Below are 23092 nucleotides of genomic sequence, written 5' to 3' on the forward strand. Positions count from 1 at the left end.
GTAGTTTAGGTTTAGGTATTTTCTATCACCCAAGACTTAATTTTCACCTGCGTAATTGTTGACCAGTTACTTTTAAATTCTGTAATGTTTACCAAGTTTATGGCCGGAGAAATGAGACGTTAAAAATAACGTGATTTTATGGCTTTTAAAGACTTCAGAATTACTGAACATTCAGGTGGGGGAAGCCCATTTTATTTCGTAATTTGTCTGGTAATAGAATCCTTATCTTTTAAGACAAAGCGATCACTGTTTTCCATCAGCGGTTGCGAGAAAATGTCGTCATATCCTTTTACACCTACCATAAAATTACTCACTTACTTCTCTTTGTGACAGTGGCACTAAAAGTTAGCACATTGGGCATTGGGTAAAAAATAGTATTAAAATTGTGCTTTTTCCCTACGTAATATATAAAAATTGAGAACTGGCCAAAGTAAGCAAATACATATTAATATTGTTTTCCATTGGACAAGTATGTAAAGTTCTTCTTTTGGCGTTTGCAAACTGCGAGAAAACAGTAGGTAAACACTTATGGGATTCATTATGGGTAGCATATGTAGTTACCTACTTTTTTTCTAAAGATGGCAGCATAGTGTCGTGCTGTGGTGTCCGCAGTGACCCGTGACCACGCATCTGAGTCACGGCCGACGTCCGACCTATGCTGTTCTTTATCGCTTCTACCAGTATAGCTTAGAGCTCCCAATACGCATGTCAGTTATCGATCTCGAGGTCAAGTTTTACAAGGTATAGTTCTACAAGGATTGAAACAAAATGTTTTAAAACGTACCTGCAGTAGCTGACTAAGGCACTTAGCCAATAACCATGAAGTCGCCATTATGGACAGTAGACGTAACTTGTCATTTATTTCATGACCAGTCTCGTAACACTAAGGAAACTCAGACACAATTTAATGTGTTTGTTTTAATGGTTTGTTTGTTCTCATGAATTGCCCTTGGCGTAATACTTGCCAGTTGACTGTTAAAATTATTTTCCTTTAAGTAAATGAAGATCATAAGATTCATGAGACATTCTCGCAGCATAAGTTAAATTAAGCGAAAGTACTTATGTTGCTAATACTCTGATGAAATACTCGTACTTAACATTAATAGCACAGCATTCAGTCTTCCGGCCTTTCGTTTCGAGTACAGAGATGTGTCCAAAACTTTTTACAAGCGCACTTCAGGAAATTTCCGGCTTTGCGCCTTCTTGGGAGGACTTGAATACTCGTCGGCGACTTGAGGTTGGTAAACCTTCGCTTTACCGACGACATTGCTCATATTGCCTCCTCTGCTACAGAACATCAGCAAATGCTCCAAAACTTGAGCACCACAAGCCTTCAAGTTGAGCTTCAAATGAATCGCGCAGCCTGACGTGAAAATACTTAGCACCAAAGAAGGATTCACATATATAGAGATATGTATTCTGCCTGACCTTATCTACAGTGATCAAACCTGGTCGCTCACCGAGCCCGTACAATAAAAACTCGTATTAATCCAACCGACCAACAGTGAACGACATAAATGTGTAATAATACCACCATGAATAATTTGCTGAAGCAAGTATTATGAATAATATAGATACTATACGTAGCATATTATGTATGTTATCCAGGTATGTTATTCGATATTAAAATTCATACCGCACACTCTCCTCCAAGCATAAAACAAGCATCATGCCCGAATAGGTAGTCTATGTGCACACAGGGTCACACCACAGTAACTATGCATTGTTTAACAGGTACAAGAGCAAGCGTTATTTCGTTTCGTTTACACATTTATTACCCGGAACTGACTTTCAGCATTGTGTCTAAATATTTTCCGGGCGACGCCGCCGTATTTCTTAGCGTAAATTTTAAGCGAAATGCAACGTAAGGCGTTTAGGAGACAATGAAAACCCTTAAATTAAACTTGCATTCAAAATATTATAAGTACTTACCTACTCGGCTGGCTAAATTCTACAAAAATTGTAACAAAATAACCTTAAAACTATTACTTGTCAAATCCTGTAAAATTTGATTTAATTACTTACGATAGTCATCATCATATTGATATCCTCAATATGATGATATTTATTGCTCTTTCATTCATAACCTGTTATTAAAATCACAGGACAGCGTTTGAGATGCTCATTGCTCATCTTTTACTTTGCTGAATAAACTTTGCTGCAGAGTTTTAATACTTATCTTTACTTTGCTAGTCAGATTAAAACAGAATGACCTACCTTAGCAAAATCTAGTACTTCGCAAAATATGGCTAAGAGTTGGAAAACATCCAAAACTCAGATGTGTTCAAATTTTTTCAAAAGAAATATGTAGGTAACTGAAAATTTTTATGAAATTAAGAATGAACTGGCAGTTATTGCATTTTACTTGTCGTCTACTCGTGAATAGTAATATAGCTGTAAATTTTGACACGCCTTAACGTGTCGTGTGTCGTAGGTTCAGAGAAAAGAGTTTTTGAAATCTTATACCGCTTGTTTAGATCAAGACAATTTATGCACAAAAGCTATTAATATGAAAATAGTTTAAAAAGCGTAAGTTTAATTTTATGGGAACTCTTCGATTAGATACTTTTTTTTTTGTTAAAACTTACACCAAATTAAAATCTTAAAATGCTACAGCCCAATATCAACCTCTGTGTATTCCGATAAGGTTCACGATTCAGCCGCACACGATAGGCGTGGCCTTTTTGATTAATTAAGAAAAGGTAACTATTGGTAATTAATAAAAAAACGAATATAATAATAGGACATTTATTAATCTTTCCTTAACACATGATTAATCTAAATGGCAGCGCAATTAAATTTTACTAAATCAATTTTTTTACAAAAGTAATTAATTTATAATGAGTAAATTATATTTTGTAAATATTACATACAAATGCGCGTGTCCCATGTCATCGACGATGATATACAATTACATGTTCAATATAATAAATAAACCTATAACAAATTCGCAATAAATATGAATGGTATTCTTTATAAATCTTGAGAGCGTCCAAGAACGATTGTCGGACAATCTCAAAATTTAATCGTCTCACTTCATCTTTTTTTTTCGACTCGTTATATAACAATAATAGCGTATTGTAGTGAAGAGATCCAATACTTATTGCATTGTCAAAACATGTCTATGATTACTAATTCGTCGATTCTTCTAGAATCTTCGGATGAGCCGCTATCCGCGGAAGGCTTTTCTTCATCGGCTTAATCTGTTTTTTAATAAGGTGTTCTAGCTCCGCAAGGGATTTGATTTCCTTAAATTCTGTCGCACTTCGCGCTCCTCCGAGTCTGCCGAAGTAGCGGTAAAGATTCTGGTTGGCCTGGCACTGTCCGCAGTTGTAAGGGACGGGTACTGCGTTAGGGAAGTTCTGCTGTGCGGAGCTCATATCGGTGTTATTGCCTGGGCAGTACGGGACGAATACGACGGGAACAAAGCCGATGATTCCGTAAGGAGCGTAGTATCCGCCTTGGTTAGGTGGTTGAGGTTGCTGAGGTTGAGGTTGAGAGACGGCAGTAGAGTCATTGCCGGGGTTTACTAAATAACACGGGCACTGTCCAGGGCTCGGGACGATGGGCAGCGGGTAAGGGATGACGTAGATTGGGAATGGCGGCATTTGGGCGCCCGGTGGAGGCTGTGATGGAGGCTGTACTCCAGTGCCGGTAGGTTCGCCAACTGAATCTGTAATATAGCATGCTTATGTTAATATACGTCTTCTAATAAGCCCACTGATATAGCAATTATTTTTAAAAAACTTTATTTTTCATTTTGTATTCCAAATTTTATATTTGGAATACGGGGAAAAAATTAAAAAGTTGCGCTTCCGGCAGAATATGAACCTGTAACCTCCGCAATCCGTGCGTTACTCTTAACCAAAAAAATACCTCATTCCTTTAATATAAAATTTGGAGTATCGCTCGCAGACATATCTGCTTGTTAAAAAAAAACATTCTGTATTATTTACGATTATTATATTGTTATTATTATTATATATTAAATAATTTTGCCAAAAAAAGTAACGGAATATACCATTTTTAATAAAAAATGTTTAATGGCATGAATTTAATTTTTTGAACTTACGTATACTCTGGCATGAAACTTTTAATCATAAATCAAATGATAACTTGAAACTGATAGCTTATTTTGAATTGAATGAAAAACAGCCTATGACATGAGTCGCTGTTCAAATTATAGCTTGCAAAAATGCACATTACTAGTATGTAGAAATTTACCTGGGTATCCTGGTTGACCTGCCTGACCGGGGCCTCCTGGTTGGCCGGGTTGTCCAGGGTGTCCAGGTTGACCGGGACCACCTGGTTGGCCAGGTTGTCCGGGGTATCCTGGTTGACCGGCACCACCTGGTTGGCCAGGTTGTCCTGGGTACCCGGGCTGTCCAGGTTGGCCGGGACCACCTGGCTGGCCAGGTGGTCCAGGGTATCCAGGTTGACCGGGACCACCTGGTTGGCCGGGTTGTCCTGGTTGCCCGGGCTGTCCAGGGTGTCCAGGTTGGCCGGAGCCGCCTGGTTGTCCTGGGGTTCCAGGTTGTCCGGGCTGTCCGGGTTGTCCGGGGTATCCAGGTTGACCGGGGCTGCCTGGTTGGCCGGCTGGTCCTGGGTGCCCAGGTTGTCCGGGTTGTCCTGGTTTTCCGGGCTGCCCTGGTTGCCCATGTTCACCGGGACCACCAGGCTGGTCAGGTTGTCCTGGCTGTCCGGGGTGTCCTAGGAAATAAGTTGTTGTTCAGTTAGTATGTAAAAAAAGTGAAAAAGGAATTGCATTATAAGGAAATGCATTGCAAATACAACTACATCAGAAATGTTGCGATTACCCTGGTTGATCGTAGGTACTGAAATATTACTTTTTATTTTACTTTACTTTAATACATATACTTACATATACATGTATAGATATAAAATCAGATGAACTTACAAAGCAGAGACACTAAGATTATCCAGTACTGCCAGCAAAGTGCTCACTTAAGGATTTAAACGTTCGGCCAACACTGATAGACAGAGATAGATTGCCAGAAGTGTGAAGCTGGCGGACATGAGAGACACCATAGTAGTGGAAGAAAGATTTTAGATATTCGGGAGACTGAGGGTCGATAAGAACAGAAAAGAGGCAGCGACGTGCAGGCAAGGGAGTTGCAGGGCATGCGAATGTTGCGCCGAATACGAATAGGAAACTAGCCAAGTTTAGAGCCGAATGAGGAGACACGATGGTACTCGTATTTACGCTGACAGAAAACAAAACGAATACCTACAATTATTCATTAAGGTCAATCCATAGTGACTCGCATTACTTCATAGTCACTATACGTGACGATCATGTCGTATATTTTCATTTTTTTGCTGCCTATATCGAAAAGTTGATAATGATATCACACAGGACCTTAGTGTCAATAATAAATAAAAATACTTTACCTCTAATAAATTAATTAAACAAAAAAGTGGAAAATAACTCAGTGTCTCGCGTTACATGAAATGAACGCGGGGTTTTTCACCTTATACGTTTATTGATTTCCGTTTGATATTTGAATGAAATAATTATTACAAAATAACAAAACAATAACATCAATAATCAAACTTAGACCATATTTAAAAAAGATTTTCTGTAATATCTGGGAAATAAAGTCGAGGATGACAAAATCTCTATGTTGTTGTGTTGAAGTGCCAAATGACACTTGTACAAAATTGCAGTACAGAAAATGAAAATATTGTTTTTTGCTTAACTTGCGTTACGCAATAACACGCAATTTTATTTTCTTTGCAATGCAATATGCATCTTGCATTGCAATTAAACTAACGCGTCAAGAGATAAATAAGGTTTAATTACCTCTTATTTGAGTATAAATTTGTCTAATTTCTAATATTCGTGACTACTTCTTTTACGTTTTTGATTGCTTTCACAGCAGCACGGACACTGACGAATATTGATAACGATTGACTTAATGTCATATAATTAGGGTAAACCCTCTATTCCTGGCCACCCTCCAATTACTGGCCACCTTATACTAAAAGGAATTCTGTTTACTAAACACACAATCTAAGTTAATCTTCAGAACGATAGTTATTTACTTTACTTGAATTGTAAATAAATAAACATAATTCTTATTTTAGCCATTTTAGTATAAGGTAACCAGTAATAGACGGCTTACCCTACTACTTCTACCCTTATTTGTTTATTTTACGTTCAAAAACATTATTATTACAATACATTATTTTTTCCTTGTCGTGTCCGAGTTATGTGGATTGACCCATTAAACGATCCAATTTGTCAACGAGCTCCTCATTTAAGTCCGAAATATCTGGGAAACCGAGCTTTGCTCCGATAACATATAAAAACCCAGAAATGCGAGTTTTCCCTGAGATAAGACCTAGCTAAATCGATTCTTCGCCCCCGAAAACCTCCATATAGAAAATTTCATCGAAATCCTTAGAGCCGTTTCCGAGATCCCCAAAAAAAAAATATATATATATAAATATACAAGAATTGCTCATTTAAAGGTATAACGCACATCACCATAGTAGATTATTGTCAGAATTAAAGTTTGTACTAGTAATATTCATAGGGATATTAGAGTTAGTTCTATTTTAAAACGATAAGTACCTGGTTGTCCTGGATGACCGGGTTGGCCTGGTTGTCCTGGGTATCCAGGTTGACCGGGACCACCTGGTAGGCCGGGTTGTCCTGGTTGCCCGGGCTCTCCAGGGTATCCAGGTTGGCCGGAACCGCCTGGTTGACCTGGTTGTCCTGGGGTTCCAGGTTGTCCGGGCTGTCCTGGTTGTCCAGGGTATCCAGGTTGACCGGGGCTGCCTGGTTGGCCGGCTTGTCCTGGGTGTCCAGGTTGTCCGGGTTGTCCTGGTTGCCCATGTTCACCGGGACCACCTGGCTGACTAGGTTGTCCTGGCTGTCCGGGGTGTCCTAGGAAATTAGGTGTTGTTCCGTTAGTTTGTAAAAAAAAGTGAAAAAGGAAAAGGAAATATAAGGAAATGCGTTGCAAATACAACTACACTAAAAAGGTTGCAATTGCCCTGGTTGGTCGTAGGTACGGAAATAGGGTACGTGTATATTTATTATTCATTTATTTTAATCTTTATAGTACATAAGGAAACACAATGTACAAAAGGCGAACTTAATGCCATAAGGCATTCTCCACCAGTCAACCTTTAGGCAAAGCAGATAAGTTGTAAGCGTTGCAAAAACATGTGGTATAGATGATACAATTAGGTACCTGTACGAACACAATAATAAGAAAAATATAAACATAAATATAATATATAAATAATATTGATACAATAGTACATTGTACAACGAGGGGGGTAAGTGAAAATTTGGACACGAGGGTGGTAATTTAAAAAAAGACCAGAGTTTGCAATATTCTTACCCCCGGAGTTACACACAATGTTTTTCATCAAACTTGCGAAGAAAAAACTAAATTTTAAGTAAAATAATTCTTAAAAACGGTGACATATCAAACATTCGTCCGCCATTTTGCAATTTCTTGGCAGGTGAGGCATCGAAGGCACAGACCCATTCGGCATTCAGCCACGATTGAAAATTATGTAAAAATATTTTAAATGGCAGTTAAATTAATCAAATTAAATAATTTTAAACATAAACAAAAATATTAAATTATAAACGTCAGTATTTTAAAAGTAAAACTCGTTTATGCTACTTGGTTTGTATGAATAAGTGACATAATGAAAGAAAAAGCTAGAACTCCCTAAGGGAGTTATAGCTTTTTTTTCACAATCGATAACTCCCGCGGGAACAAAATAGGCCTTTGTCCTTCAGCACACCTGAAATAAGATCTATTTCGAGCAAGTCTGATGAAAAAGATATACTTACGTATACATACATACATATAAAATCAGATGAACTTACAAAGCAAAAAAACAAAGATTTTCCAGTACTGCCAGCAAAGTTGAGGATTTTAGGAAATAGGATGTTGTTCAGTTTGTAAAAAAGTGAAAGAGGAATTGCATTATTTATTGCAAATACACCTACATACTTTAAAAATTAGAGATGCCGAATATTCGTCGCACCTCTAGTTGCAATTGCCCTGGTTGTATAAAGGGATCTTAGAGTTCTAGTTCTATTTTTAAACGATAAGTACCTGGTTGTCCTGGCTGACCAGGCTGTCCAGGTTGACCCGGGTGTCCTGGGTGGCCAGGCTGGCCTGGTTGTCCAGGGTATCCTGGTTGACCGGGGCCTCCTGGCTGTCCGGGTTCTCCCGGATGTCCTGGCTGCCCAGGTTGTCCAGGCTGTCCTGGGTGCCCAGGTTGACCTGGCTGGCCGGGTTGTCCTGGGTATCCTGGTTGGCCCGGGCCTCCTGGTTGACCGGGTTGACCTGGGTATCCTGGCTGTCCGGGTTGTGCTGGGTGACCTGGTTGACCAGACTGACCAGGCTGTCCGGGGTGTCCTGGGTAACCTGGTTGACCAGGCTGACCAGGTTGTCCGGGGTGTCCGGGGTGTCCTGGGTAACCGGGTTGTCCGGGCTCTCCTGGGTGTCCTAGATAATATAAAATTATTAATACAGAAGGAAAAAACACAAAACAGCTTTGATCGAAATAATTGACCTGGGTGTTACGCTGACATAAATTGTATCTCGGGAAGTTTGGAAGCTTTTGTTATTAAGGATGTTTCAAAATCATAAGGTAAAGTCAAATATTAAATATCAATATAGATATGGTTTTGACATTTTGTCCGTGTCGATACCTTGACTGCACTGCCGAACTATATTCGGATTATTTCGTCTAACATTTTTTATTTATTTATTCTATATTTTAAATGTATTATTTTAATAATAATACATTTAAATTAACAGAAAAGTGCCGTGTGTTGTCCTATTGAGTTTGTGTCGACACTAGTTTTATTAATTATTTAAAATGAAAAACGTGCCTGGTTGTCCTGGCTGTCCTGGTTGACCTGGGCCTCCCGGTTGACCGGGTTGTCCTAGATTAAAAAAAAAACAAAGTGTTACCAAAGTCCGCCGGATACAGATTGGAAGAAATGATGCGAATCACATTTTTAAAAAGTAGAGGTAAAGCAATCGGTGATTTTATTGATAAAGAATGTTTTAATTTTTTAATTACGACTTATGATTTTGAATATTTCCACTTTTGTAATATAAATTATTCGTATCCAATTTGTTAAACCTTTTAACCACTTATAATTTTTAATCGAGCGTGCTCGTGTCGCCGCCGGTACGAAGTTACACGAAGTTTTGTCTTATTTATCAGACTACGGCGAAATTAGCTGTTTATTGTGTCTTATAGATCAGTCTACGGCGGTTACAAGGTTAAGAAAAACCAATTTAGAGACAAATCACAGCACAATATCGTAAGAAAGTGATCTTATGCGTAATCTTCGCAGAAAACCAGCGTCAGGGTTTAGCTTCGCCTTATGCTTGAGTAGACAAATGGGATTATTTACAGCTGCACACTTGCACATAGTAGGCTTGACTCCCCAAACAAACAAACTTTATGCAGGGGATGGTCAACTAGGTATCTTTGCAACTGACTGTAGGTACAAGTACATTATTTGTGTTCACATGTCAGTTCTACAAGTTTCTTTTCATCTAATTGTTTTAAGCCGTTGAGTGTTAATAAAAAGGCACAACTCTTTCTATACTTCATGGTTCTTTCTGTGATTTCTTTCTTTTTTCTTGATTAAGGAAAAGTAGAAGTACCAAATATGCCGTTAAATGGGGATCCCCATTATTTTTGTTACACCTTTGTATGTTTCTTACTCTTATTTTAAAAGTATAAAAATAAACTGTACCCGGTTTTCCTGGCTGACCAGGTTGTCCTGGGTGTCCGGTTTGATCGGAGCCGCCTGGATATCCAGGCTGTCCGGGCTGTCCAGGTAGACCTGGTTGTCCTGGATATCCAGGTTGACCGGGCTGACCTGAATCACAAGAATAATATGAGTTCATGTGCACCTGAACTATTAACTGAATAATTGATTAGAAAACTAAATTAAATCGTCAGTTGCTCTTATACATTGGTGACTAAGTCCTGTTACCAGAATTTTCACGGAATAAAAGGAAATAGGTAGCAATTTTTAAGTATTAAGTTGTAAAGCTTATTTACTATATAAATGTTAAGGTTTGCAAAATTTCTTATAGCACTCGGAAAAATGGCGTAAAAAACACGTCAAAAATACGCTTCCTGTTTATGTCGTTTTTAAATGCTATTTATTTCTAATCATATTAAGGATGTATCAGCCTTGAACAATTCGATAGCTTTATTATTCATCTTTAATTTTATATATAGTTTACATGGGTTTCTTTGATTAAATACAGAGTCTACATAGTTTCCCAAGCCTGTCTTCTGCACCATTTTTTAAATCTATACGTTTTCGTGTGAAATTGAAAAGTATGCGATTCGGGGGACGATAGGGGAATATTTTAGGTATAAACTAGTAAAAAAAATGATGGTCACAAAATTTGCGGTAGTATTGAGGCCTCATTAAAACAAGCAATTGAACCTTCTGGCAAAGTTGCAAGATTGCATTGGACACAGTTTTGTAAAGTCATGTACACTTTTGTAAATTTTCATTCATACATTGACCACGTGTTTACGTATTCAGGCAATCTGGAGCTTTCCAAGGATTACCATAAATTGTCGTGTCAATTTTAAATGTGAATTTTTTATTATTTATTTATTGTACCATGTTCTGATCATTACAAAATAAGCTATCAAACTGTGCCTAAACTTTTTTTATTTATTTTAAGCTCTATTTTATACTTAATCAGTTGAAAACCTAGCAACAGAACTTAGTGACCGACTAGGTATAGGTAGGTTTAAATTTTACCAAACCCTTTAAGTAGGTTTGAATTTCTAGCGAAAAAAAAAAAAACTTTAAAAATGCGGTTTCACACTAGCATTTTATATTTTTTGGAAGCGCGTATAGACGCGTATAGACCAAATTTAGAAAGTATGTAAGCGCGTAACGCCGAAACGAGCATATACGCACAGAAAAAAGTACTAGTCTATAACCGTCCTTTTTTTTTTTTTTTTTTTTTTTTTTTTTTTTTTTTTTTTTTTTTTTTTTTTTTTTTTTTTTTTGTATCGCAGGGGTGAATGCATTTACGCATCATCGCCCCCCGGGCGAGGGAAGCCCATTGGGGGGGCGGTATGTGGGACTCGCTCCTTCCATAACCCCCTCTGCTATTCAGAGGGGGAGGAGGAGAATACCCACTAACCTCCCCTGCGGCGTTTCCGTCCATGCCGTTAAGGGGGGTGCAGGGGGCTCGCAAGCATGTCACCTCAGAATTCTATAACCGTCCTATAACATGCAACCGGAAAAATATCTAAGATAATCATACTGTTGACACGCAGATAATTTACCTGGTGTTCCGGGTTGTCCTGGTTGACCAGGTTCTCCGGACTGACCAGGTCCTCCGGGTTGTCCTGATTGTCCTGGGTATCCGGGTTGTCCTGGGTGGCCAGGCTGACCGGGCTGTCCAGGGTATCCAGGTTGTCCCGGTTGTCCAGGTTGTCCTGGTTGTCCCGGGTGTCCAGGCTGACCGGGCTGTCCTGGTTGTCCCGGGTGTCCAGGCTGACCGGGCTGTCCTGGTTGTCCAGGGTATCCAGGTTGTCCAGGCTGTCCAGATCCCCCTGGTTGCCCTGGTTGTCCTGGGTATCCGGGTTGTCCTGGTTGTTCAGGATAACCGGGTTGTCCTGGCTGTCCGGGTTGACCGGGTTTACCAGGTTTACCTGGCTGCCCTGGCTGACCTGAACCTCCTGGTTGGCCGGGTTGTCCTGAAATTGTAAACGACTTAGAAAACTATCACAAACAGATATAGCTTATTCATCAACAGAAAAACGTTAATAAAAGACGAGAAGTTTAAAGAAATGGGCTTATCTCTGATGAGACCATCAGGGATCATAGCCAAATTGACAATCGATTACCATCGACAAATGCTGATCGAAAAGTAAAAAAAAAATATAGATGCAAACGAAGTCATGTATTTTTTTTCTATACATTATTGAAGTATCTATTGGCGTTTTGTATTAACGATTGTTACTTGGCTAGGCTTCCTGGTGAAGTATTCATGTATAATAATGTCGATTGTCATACGTGAATATTAAAAATAGAATTCTACAATTCGTCGATCTTTAGTCATGAACAGCGTTTGTAGCTTTAGTAAAACGATTGAATGAATTTAACGGCTTCTGATTATGAGCATTTTAAAAGTAAATCACATTTTACGGTGTCAATTATATCATATCAATGTCCAGAACCCACACCATAAGCCTTATTGAGCTTAATGTGGGACTAGGTCGATTTGTGTAAGATTTTCTAAAATTAATTTAATTCTTTTATTTTCGTAGTTAATTGGCGCCAGAAGCAGAAGTAGCTAAGCTGGTGTTTAAAACGGCCTTCACTCGCATTCTGTTAGCAATAAAGAAGCGATCAGTACATCGTTGAAGTACCTGGTTTTCCTGGTTGACCGGGTTGACCTGGGTATCCAGGCTGACCTGGTCCGCCGGGCTGTCCTGGTTGTCCTAGAATTATAGAATTTATATAAATATATAGATTATAGCTTTTAATTAGGAGTAATATAAATAGTTCCTCACATAACTTTGTTGAAATTTATTAAATATTGGAGTTGAGAACTGTTTTAGTCGAGTGAGAAGGAAATTTCGATCCGTAAATTTTTCTCTTATAATTGTAATTAAGAAGGTCTCATTTCTCAACCGATTCATGTGAAATTTTGAGATCAGGTTCGGTAGTTATTGTGACACTTTCTGTCACTTCGGTGTTTGTGCAGCGCAGAGTTAGCTTAGTCAGACTATCGAATGTGTTGTAGATACGTCACTGAAGTACCTGGTTTTTCTGGTTGACCAGGTTTTCCTGGGTATCCAGGTTGTCCTGGCCCGCCGGGCTGTCCTGGTTGACCTGGGTATCCCGGTTGGCCAGGTCCTCCGGGCTGTCCGGGTTGTCCTGGGTGTCCGGGTTGTCCTGGTTGTCCGGGTGTTCCAGGTTGTCCTGGTTGTCCGGGCTTTCCAGGTGTACCAGGTTGGCTGGGTCCTCCAGGTTGGCTTGGGTATCCTGGTTGTGCGGGTTGACCTGGCTGGCTGGGTCCTCCGGGTTGTCCGGGCTGGCCTGGTTGTCCTGGCTTTCCGGGTTGCCCTGATTCATAACAAAGTTTCGTTAGAAGTGTTAGTATATACATGTGGTTTTGGCATCAGTGAGCTAAAAAAAATTGTTTGTATTCAAGATACTATTGCTTTTTTTTACAAAAGTAACTGATTTATGAAGTAGTTCGGTAAAAAATAAATAAAAGAAACATTCATGTAAGTAGTTCGGACAGTCAAAACTGATAGCCTCAATTCTGGGATGACATTGTCAAGTTGCACCGCGTTTTAGGATCGATCAAGTCGGCCTAAAACGCGTATCTCTGCTATAAGCGTAGGTGAACTACAAAGGGTAGCACTGCAACGCCATGTTAATTGTCGCAAAGTCTTAATGTCAAGTTTAATTCTGATTTATGGCTACATGGTTGCAAACTCCTCACCTTCAAACTCTCAGACGTGCAAGGGTGAGTACGTAAACTGGTAGTGGGCAGCAGAAGACAATGTCAATTTTCTATTTACTTAATAAGGTTGCAGATTCTCCAACGCCATGAATTTTTGGGACGTAATCATGATAAATTTTTTTCTATTCATTTCTATTCTATTCTTCTTTCTATAAATAATTACCGTCGCAAAGCAAAACTGACAAATCTAGTGTGGTTCTTCATTGCAAAGTGTAGAAGAATTAGCATTAATTTAGTTTCCTTAAAGGCGTCTCGGCGACAGGGGTGAAATTTTAATCACCAGCCATACTCTGCGTAGTGATTATATAAGTAATACTGAACAACTTTTAATTATAAAATTTGACTGTTTCATACATTCCGGCTCATGTGATACCGCTGATTTCTATGAGACAGCCAATTTTTTTTTGCGATTTCTGCACTGGTCCCAGTGGTCCCATAATAAATTTGTTCAGTATGACCACAAAACCACTACGCAGACTATGGCTGGTGATTAAAATTTGAACCTTTATAGGGAAAGCTACGAAAATAAGGCAATTAAATTCATTTTAGCAATCTAATCGGACCAACGAATTTTACCTAAACAGAGTCAAAGTTACAAAATAAATTAATATATAGGTAGGTATCGGAAATTGAATATGAAGCTCTTAACATTTTTCTCTATTTTATGGAACAATTATTCGTTATTTGGATCATAACTCTAGATTATTAAATATAAGAAGGTATTATTTCATTTCACCTAAATGAAACCAGTTTTGTTCAATCTTATCCGCCCATTTCTCTTATATCCATTTATTTTAAGGCTGCATTTGAGCATATTATTTTTTTATTTAGAAAAAAGTTGCCTGAAACAGCGATTGATAATAAACTTTCGCTGGCTGAAATTAGTTAAGAACGAAATAACCACAACCAATATTGATAATGTAAACGAATGTACAAATAATCAGCATGACTGTATGAATGAGGTACTAAATTAATTAAATCGGAAAGAATGTTCGTCTGGAAGTAATTATTTATAAGTCAAGCCTGTAGCGACTGGACACCGAACAACACCACCATAAACCACACACCCCATATAACCAATTTAATTTTGACGGTTGTGGTGGCACTAACAAAACTGTCTTACTACGATTTCAGGTCGCTTCAGGCATGATTTGTTAAACTGTAGTTTTAATAATAAAAATGGCCGAAATTAAACTTTCATGAGATATATGTGACCACGGCCAGCGAAATCGGCTTTGCTTGTATGTTGTACCTTTATATGCATAACCTGTCGAGGCGTTCTTATGGCAAGCAAAAAAGTGCCACGTTTTGCCGATGGCGGTCAGATATTATAAAATGTTTAAAGAAAAATGGTTATACTCACGTGAATTATTGCGCGCATTGCACGGAGCACAGCCGTCGCGAGCACTGAAGCCTCAGGAAGGACCCCCGATAGGTTCGAAACATGTAACCGTTTTTCTTCAATATTTTAATAAAAATGAAGTACCTGGCTGTCCTGGATATCCTGGTTGTCCTGGTTGTCCTGGATATCCTGGTTGTCCCGGTTGTCCTGGGTATCCTGGCTGTCCGGGTTGTCCTGGGTATCCAGGCTGGCCAGGCTGCCCAGGTTGTCCTGGGTATCCAGGCTGGCCAGGCTGCCCTGGTTGTCCTGGGTATCCTGGTTGACCGGGTTGTCCTGGCTGTCCGGGGTATCCTGGCTGTCCAGGGTATCCTGGCTGTCCTGGGTATCCTGGTTGTTCGGGTTGTCCGGGGTATCCTGGTTGTCCTGGTTTACCGGGTTGTCCTGGGTATCCTGGCTGTCCGGGTTGTCCTGGGTATCCGGGTTGGCCTGGCTGTCCGGGTTGTCCTGGGTATCCAGGCTGGCCTGGCTGCCCAGGTTGTCCTGGGTATCCTGGTTGACCGGGTTGTCCTGGGTATCCAGGTTCGCCTGGCTGTCCGGGTTGTCCTGGGTATCCAGGTTGGCCTGGCTGCCCAGGTTGTCCTGGGTATCCTGGTTGACCGGGTTGTCCTGGCTGTCCGGGGTATCCTGGCTGTCCAGGCTGTCCTGGTTCTCCGGGTTGTCCGGGGTATCCTGGTTGTCCTGGTTTACCGGGCTGTCCTGGGTATCCTGGCTGTCCGGGTTTTCCTGGGTATCCAGGTTGGCCTGGCTGTCCGGGTTGTCCTGGGTATCCAGGCTGGCCTGGCTGCCCAGGTTGTCCTGGGTACCCTGGTTGACCGGGTTGTCCTGGCTGTCCAGGGTATCCTGGTTGTCCAGGATGTCCTGGGTATCCTGGTTCTCCGGGTTGTCCGGGGTATCCTGGTTGTCCTGGTGTACCAGGTTGGCCGGGTTGACCAGGCTTTCCGGGTTGTCCTGGGTATCCTGGTTGTCCTGGTTGACCGGGAAGTCCTGGGTGTCCAGGCTGTCCGGGTTGTCCTGGGTATCCTGGTTGTCCGGGCTGTCCTGGGTATCCTGGTTGTCCAGGTTTACCGGGTTGGCCGGGCTGTCCTGGGTATCCAGGTTGTCCGGGTTGTCCTGGGTATCCAGGTTGTCCTGGTTTACCGGGTTGGCCGGGTTGTCCTGGGTATCCTGGCTGTCCTGATTGTCCTGGCTTACCAGGTTGGCCGGGTTGTCCTGGGTATCCAGGTTGACCGGGTTGTCCTGGATATCCTGGTTGTCCTGGTTTACTGGGTTGACCGGGTTGTCCTGGGTGTCCAGGCTTTCCGGGTTGTCCTGGGTATCCTGGTTGTCCTGATTGACCGGGAAGTCCTGGATGTCCAGGCTGTCCGGGTTGTCCTGGGTATCCTGGTTGTCCGGGCTGTCCTGGGTATCCTGGTTGTCCAGGTTTACCGGGTTGGCCGGGCTGTCCTGGGTATCCAGGTTGTCCGGGTTGTCCTGGGTATCCAGGTTGTCCTGGTTTACCGGGTTGGCCGGGTTGTCCTGGGTATCCTGGCTGTCCTGGTTTTCCTGGCTGACCGGGGTATCCTGATTGCGTAAATGAGAAATGATATGTTTTGTACAAAAACGCTATTTGCATTTTGTGCTATTAAATATAAATGAAACGAATAATGTGTAAAGGCGTAAAGTGAGTAGGTAGTTTCAATTAATGAATGATTTAGTTTTTGTGAGTTAATAGTTACGATAGAACGTGAGTGAGTGGTCATGTCACAGTGGTAGTTGTAATCATGTAAGTATTGTATGTATTATTAATTTTCACTGACCTGAACGTAGTAAGTTCATTAATATTAACTCTTCATATAAACATAATCTATTTAATTGGTACTTTTGATATAAGTATAAAATGTTATTTTTACTGACTCATTTCAACTTAAGGGCGGTAGGCTTAACACAGGAGAGGCGCGACAGTATCTCGCCCGCTTTTTTCTAACTGTATTAATTGAAGAGGGACGGGCAGTCTATCTCGCGGGCGAGATTTTGTCGCGCCACTTCTATACTAGCCTATAAGAGTAAGATGTTAATAATAATTTAATTTTAAAAGTAAATATCTTTTAATTCTGACAATTATTTCTGAAGACTTACAGACCAATTCGAGTTTTAGTTACTAAATCCCATTCCAATATGATACTGATCTGTCAGTGTCAAAAGTGATGTTCTCGAATTCGAGTTTTAGTTACGAGTATTAGATCTCAGTCCAATATGTCAGTGTCAAAACTGTCAAGTGATTTTTTTGGTTGAAGGTTGACATTGACATAATGCGTAATTAAGCAGGTCCTCTAAAGGAGATTGGAACCATCACATACTGGAATGATATCAGATCTATGTTAGATCAGTATCATATTATAATTGATACTGACCTAACATGGATCTGGCTCGAATATTGAAATCAGCTCGGTTTCTTAGCGAATTTTCCTTCACCGAGAAACGTGAAATACAGATAACATTTGGTAAAAGTACATAAGTTTAGAGCAATTTATTGGTACGAGCCCGGGTTCGAACCGACGGCCTCTGGTCTGGAAGTACGCTTAACCTTCTGCATTCATAATCGATCTAATTCTCCTAGTGTTTATGAGTAATCAGTATCACTTGCTCTATTGCTTCGGATCCCAGTCCGCTCAGAGCTAAGCTAAGTGAACCTGAACTAATCTGTTTTCCTAACGATGTGGGACTGCATCCAGTCACACCTCTAATTCTAGAGGGCCCACCCAATCTTGCGGTTACGTAGCGTTTGTGACCTAAACTAACTGTTGTTTGATAACGTATATTTGTCTGATGGAAGGTCAGCGCTGGAAGTCACCAGCATTATGTTGAGATGAGGCTATTTTGTGGCACCTTTCGAGTTTCCATATTTGTCTTTTGTGCTTGTGTTTACGAATAAATTATTTCATATTCTTATAATATTAACATATAAACGTACCTGGTCCGCCTGGGCCTCCTGGGCCTCCCGGTCCTCCCGGAGTGCCCGGAGATCCTGGGCTACCCGGAGCACCAGGTTGTCCGGGGGACCCTGGAGGACGGCTCGGTCCACCTGGGCCAGAAGGACCGCCTAAAATGAAACAAGATTATTTGTTAATAAAAATTGCTGTGATAATTTTGTTTTTTCTTATTTCTATCACTGGTTTTGGAAGTTTTCTAGTCGGTACATGAATTCGTACCATATACAAGGTGTAAGAAAAATAGTGAAGATCTATTTAAGGGCATATTCGGTATCGTGTTCTAATTGCAAAAAAGTAGAAGAAAAATTTTTTGACGGAAAAAAATTTGGGCTTTTTATGAAGGGGTAGCCGACTTGAACGACTTGTCCCATATTTTTTTTTACCATAAAAAAAATATGGGACAAGTCGACACACTTCTACATTTTCAAGTGGAAAAAAAAATACTATATTTCCCTAATCAGAATACGATACCCCCACTATTTTTGTAAACCCTGTTTTTTTTTAAACGGGCTTCTTACTTCGCTCACAAAACACAACTCGTTCTTTCGGTAGCCAACTGCACTGCATAAAAGAGAGAATGGCTTTGTTTGACAGATTACGGTCTGTGCTCGAAAAGTCATAGCTGTAATATGAATTTACGTATATAGATAAGGCGTTAAAAACTATATTGTAATGTTGTTAAATCTTTGAACTTTAGAAAGAATTTGCGTGACAGTTAGGTAATACCTTTAAAAAGAAAATTATTTAACTGGGTATTTAATAATACCTGGTCCGCCTGGTCCGCCTGGTCCTCCTGGGGTGCCAGGTGATCCTGGTGTTCCGGGAGTGCCGGGTTGTCCAGGTTTTCCGGGGTAGTATCCGCTTCCGCCCGGTCCATTAGGGCCACCTGGGCCTCCTGGTCCGCCCGGGCCGCCTGGTCCTCCTGGAGTGCCCGGTGATCCTGGTGTTCCAGGCGTGCCGGGTTGTCCGGGTTGTCCGGGATAGTATCCGCTTCCGCCCGGTCCATTAGGACCACCTGGGCCTCCTGGTCCGCCCGGACCGCCTGGTCCTCCTGGTGTGCCGGGTGATCCTGGTGTTCCAGAGGTGCCTGGTTGTCCGGGTTGTCCAGGGTAGTATCCGCTTCCACCGGGTCCATTGGGTCCATTAGGGCCACCCGGTCCACCTGGTCCGCCTGGTCCACCCGGTCCTCCTGGGGTGCCCGGTGATCCTGGTGTGCCGGGAGTGCCTGGTTGTCCTGGTTGTCCAGGTTGGCCGGGATAGTATCCGCTTCCGCCCGGCCCATTAGGGCCACCTGGGCCTCCTGGCCCACCTGGGCCGCCTGGTCCTCCTGGGGTGCCCGGTGATCCTGGTGTTCCGGGGGTGCCTGGTTGTCCGGGTTGTCCAGGGTAGTATCCGCTTCCACCGGGTCCATTGGGTCCATTAGGGCTACCCGGTCCACCTGGTCCGCCTGGTCCACCCGGTCCTCCTGGGGTGCCTGGTGATCCTGGTGTGCCGGGAGTGCCTGGTTGTCCTGGTTGTCCAGGTTGGCCGGGGTAGAATCCGGTTCCGCCCGGCCTATTAGGGCCACCTGGGCCTCCTGGCCCGCCTGGGCCGCCTGGTCCTCCTGGGGTGCCCGGTGATCCTGGTGTTCCGGGGGTGCCTGGTTGTCCGGGTTTTCCGGGGTAGTATCCGCTTCCACCGGGTCCATTGGGTCCATTAGGGCCACCTGGCCCACCTGGTCCGCCTGGTCCACCCGGTCCTCCTGGGGTGCCCGGTGATCCTGGAGTGCCTGGTTGTCCTGGTTGTCCGGGGTAGTATCCGCTTCCACCTGGTCCATTGGGGCCATTAGGGCCACCTGGTCCACCTGGACCATTAGGGCCACCTGGTCCACCAGGGCCTCCTGGGCCATTAGGGCCGTTAGGGCCACCTGGACCACCAGGGCCTCCTGGGCCATTAGGGCCGTTAGGGCCACCTGGACCACCAGGGCCTCCAGGACCTCCTGGTCCACCAGGACCACCTGGGGGGCAGAAGAGTCATCATTAGTATTGTAAAGAACTTTTACAATAGGAGTAATTATGTAGATAATACTCACTTATTGATGTAATACTACTATAGGTATTTACAGTACATATGGTGCTACTTTACCGCACTAGTCCGGTTAATTAGCATATTATGTTACTGTGTCGAACATTTAAAGGGCCATATGTACTGTAAAACGTTGTACGATACATGTGCGAATAGGTAATTCGCAACTCGTGTCGATTTAAAACACTCCCTTCGGTCGTGTTTTAATTTATCGCCACTCGTTTCGAATTTCCTATTTTTCGCACTTGTATCGTAATGTACTATTATATATACTCTATTCCTTTAGGTAGTTAAATAAATCTAAAGAATGTGTTTTTACATTTTCGGGAACTTGATACATTTGTCAATTAACCAACCAAATAGAAAACTGCCTGGATCTCGTTCCGGTTTTACCATTTTTCTTTTAATGTACCTACATAATGTTTTCATCTACCTTCAAATGGCTGAACATTTCGTCTCGTTTTAGGTTCTTTACTAGGACGAAGTAATAGCAATGCCGATATATTCTAATTAGCAAAATAGCACGATAATAGTAGCTTGATTTTTACGATGAATAAGTAATATATCGTAGTAAAAATTCTGTACAAGTTTTAATACATCGAGTTAAATAATTGTTCTGATGAATATTCATGCCCAACCTTATTATGTTTTTTTTTTTTTACATTTCGCTAAATACCAAAAAAATACACTATATGTATTGACATACATTCTAGTATCTTCTTATAATTTGGCTTTACGACTGCTGTGATCGGCAATATCGGCATTCCTTGAAGGCACGTAGGCGAATACAATATGATACCTAATAAATAACAAAATATGACTTTCGAAAACGTGACTTTCAATTTGCATACTTAAGTTTGAAGAGTCTCGGACCATGAGTTCGTTTCCTCAAATTCAGTAACGAGTGACAAGTATGGTAATTTTGTTATTAAATATCAAGGACTGTAAGTTTACAGATCTGATCCGGAAATAACGGATCCTAGTGCTTAAGATAATTGTGAAAGTTGGTATGTTTGGATATTTGAATTTGGATGTTTAGGTTTTTGGATATCTGTTCCTCAGTCAGGGAAACGCAACTGAACTGATTTTTCTAAAATTGAGCATAGATTTTAACTAGAAATAAGACAGGATACTTTCTATGTTAACGGTCCCTACGAAGCCCAACATGACTGGAGACTTGATATAGACTTACCTCACATTGTTTTCCTTCATCGATAATCATTTGTTAAATATATGATGTGGAATGAATAAAGTTCTTCAAAGATAAAGATAGTATATTTGTCAAGTAGTCATATTACAATGTGCTTATAAACGTTAAATAAAGCTACGCCGGCTTTAACCCTATACCTCTTTTCGAGCGGTAACGCGTGCGCCTTAGCGCTACACCAAAAAAAAAACAACTGACGATCTCATTGGAAAGTCATAATGAGATGAGCCCGTTTCGTGGCACGTTATTTGTTTTCCCTTTTTCTCACTAGTAGCTTTTGCCCGTGATTTTCTCTACGTAATGATCTCCGGGAGAATAGCTATCTTATCCTTCTTCGGGAATAAAACTTTCTCCATACCAAGGGCGCCATTCATTTATTTCGTATGATGATTTAGGGGTATTTCTTGAAAGTGAGTGGGAGGGAGTTTTGATAGTTGTTACGTAAGATCACGAAGATACACAATGTTAAGATTATACTTTGTAAACCTATTTTCCCAGAGATGTTCTAGTGGCAGATCTACTTTCCGAGTGGGTTTTAAGACCCTGGACTGATCAAAATCTTATGTAAAGATGAATGATATATTTTTTAATAAACAGGGGCGATGAGGTCGGCATAAAATTATTATTTTTACACGGGGGGGGGGGGGGATAATAGCACTAAAAAGAGATAACATACATTACAGTTAATTTACCATTTCTACAATCAGCAAGGATTTATATTTAACAAAGTGCTTACCAGGACTGCCTGGAGCGCCTGGAGCGCCTGGAGCGCCGGGAGCGCCCGGTTGGCCTGGGTAGTATCCGCCGGAACCACCTGTAATTAGACAAGTTTTCAGTTTTTTCTTAACTCATTGTGACTATATTAGAGACTACGTTTCTTGTAGGTGGAGGTAGCATATTTGAGTTAGTCTAGTAGACGTAATTATTTGTAGTCAACTGAAATTGGCGATACCGATACTTAGAACTACATCGGTTTCAGTATTGAAAAATCCTTGTTCCGTGAAGCATATTATTGTTAAAAAAAAAATACTTACGGCGTTCTCTGCATCATTATAGAGAGGGTATCTGTCTTTACAGAAAGCGACACGCCAATAAATACGGGGTTTTATTTACTTAATGATTGTTGTAATTGGTTCTTGTTATACGTATAAAAATGAATAATGGTGACAACAAGCCAGCCTAACGGGCACTTAAGCCGGGAGGTCTGGTAAAGTTAGACGAGTTATTTACTTTTACTTTATTAATCACTCTCGACTATCGGGTTACTAACTGATCTACTTGAAGGCCGGAATTGTCGCTTGTTTTGGACCGGCTTTTTTCCGGAAATTTTTAATCTAAGTGTTGCTTGTCCTTTTCGCTGTTTTATTAATTGGATACCCAATACCTACTTAAGAGTCAAGTTGCCTAATTTGAATATCGTTACGTTAGATGTTGTTAATAACTACTTACGTGGAAGGTAATATATGTACTTATATTTTGTCTACTCGTCCCAAAATAAATCTTTTGTGTTTAGATTTTGTTGACCTATTTTAATTAAAAGTAGAATATCTTTCCAGGTTTGCCTATTCTTCGGTACGCTCTCTCTAACGGCCTAAATTTCTTAACATAAATATTTTAGCGTTAGTGTCCCCGCCTTCATATTGTTTTTAGAAGTGATAAGAATATGTTTTTTTATGTTCATTCTTGCTGTCGGTTTATTATTTTTTGTTGGTTATGGAAATACCACAATTCACCTTGGTAGTTTATTATAAGTAGGTACTAACCAATATTTGCAATTAGCATTTATGTCCGACGCGTAACTGGTGATACTTGTGACTTTTCCAAAAACAAACTGTCATTTTGATTCTATGAAGTGTTTTCGTTTGGGACCGGTAACACCAAATCGCTTTAATTTTATATAAATATGCTT

The 23092-nt window shown here is 41.1% G+C and overlaps 2 protein-coding genes across 2 annotated transcripts in view; both read right to left on the reverse strand.

Annotated features, from left to right (window-relative positions):
• Positions 1–3380: 3380 nt before the first annotated feature.
• On the reverse strand, positions 3381–21988 carry LOC133520035 (GATA zinc finger domain-containing protein 14-like). The gene is made up of 13 exons (XM_061854295.1): positions 21920–21988; positions 18679–19908; positions 17894–18022; positions 15028–16503; positions 12830–13135; positions 12436–12507; positions 11347–11760; positions 9776–9901; positions 8894–8947; positions 8109–8504; positions 6599–6913; positions 4225–4710; positions 3381–3673 (listed from the first exon to the last, which is right to left on the reverse strand). The coding sequence occupies exons 2-13, from the start codon at positions 19843–19845 to the stop codon at positions 3530–3532; spliced, it is 5085 nt and encodes a 1694-aa protein (XP_061710279.1). The 5' UTR covers positions 19846–19908; positions 21920–21988; the 3' UTR covers positions 3381–3529.
• LOC133520036 (uncharacterized) overlaps positions 21813–23092 on the reverse strand; it is a 40827-nt gene continuing 39547 nt past the window's right edge. Inside the window, exon 5 of the mRNA XM_061854296.1 lies at positions 21813–21997. Within this exon, the coding sequence (XP_061710280.1) occupies positions 21867–21997 (131 nt within the window). The 3' untranslated portion in view covers positions 21813–21866. The remainder of the gene's footprint in view (positions 21998–23092) is intronic.

Source organism: Cydia pomonella, chromosome 7 (genome assembly GCF_033807575.1).
Source record: "Cydia pomonella isolate Wapato2018A chromosome 7, ilCydPomo1, whole genome shotgun sequence".
In the NCBI taxonomy this organism is placed as follows: Eukaryota; Metazoa; Arthropoda; class Insecta; order Lepidoptera; family Tortricidae; genus Cydia; species Cydia pomonella.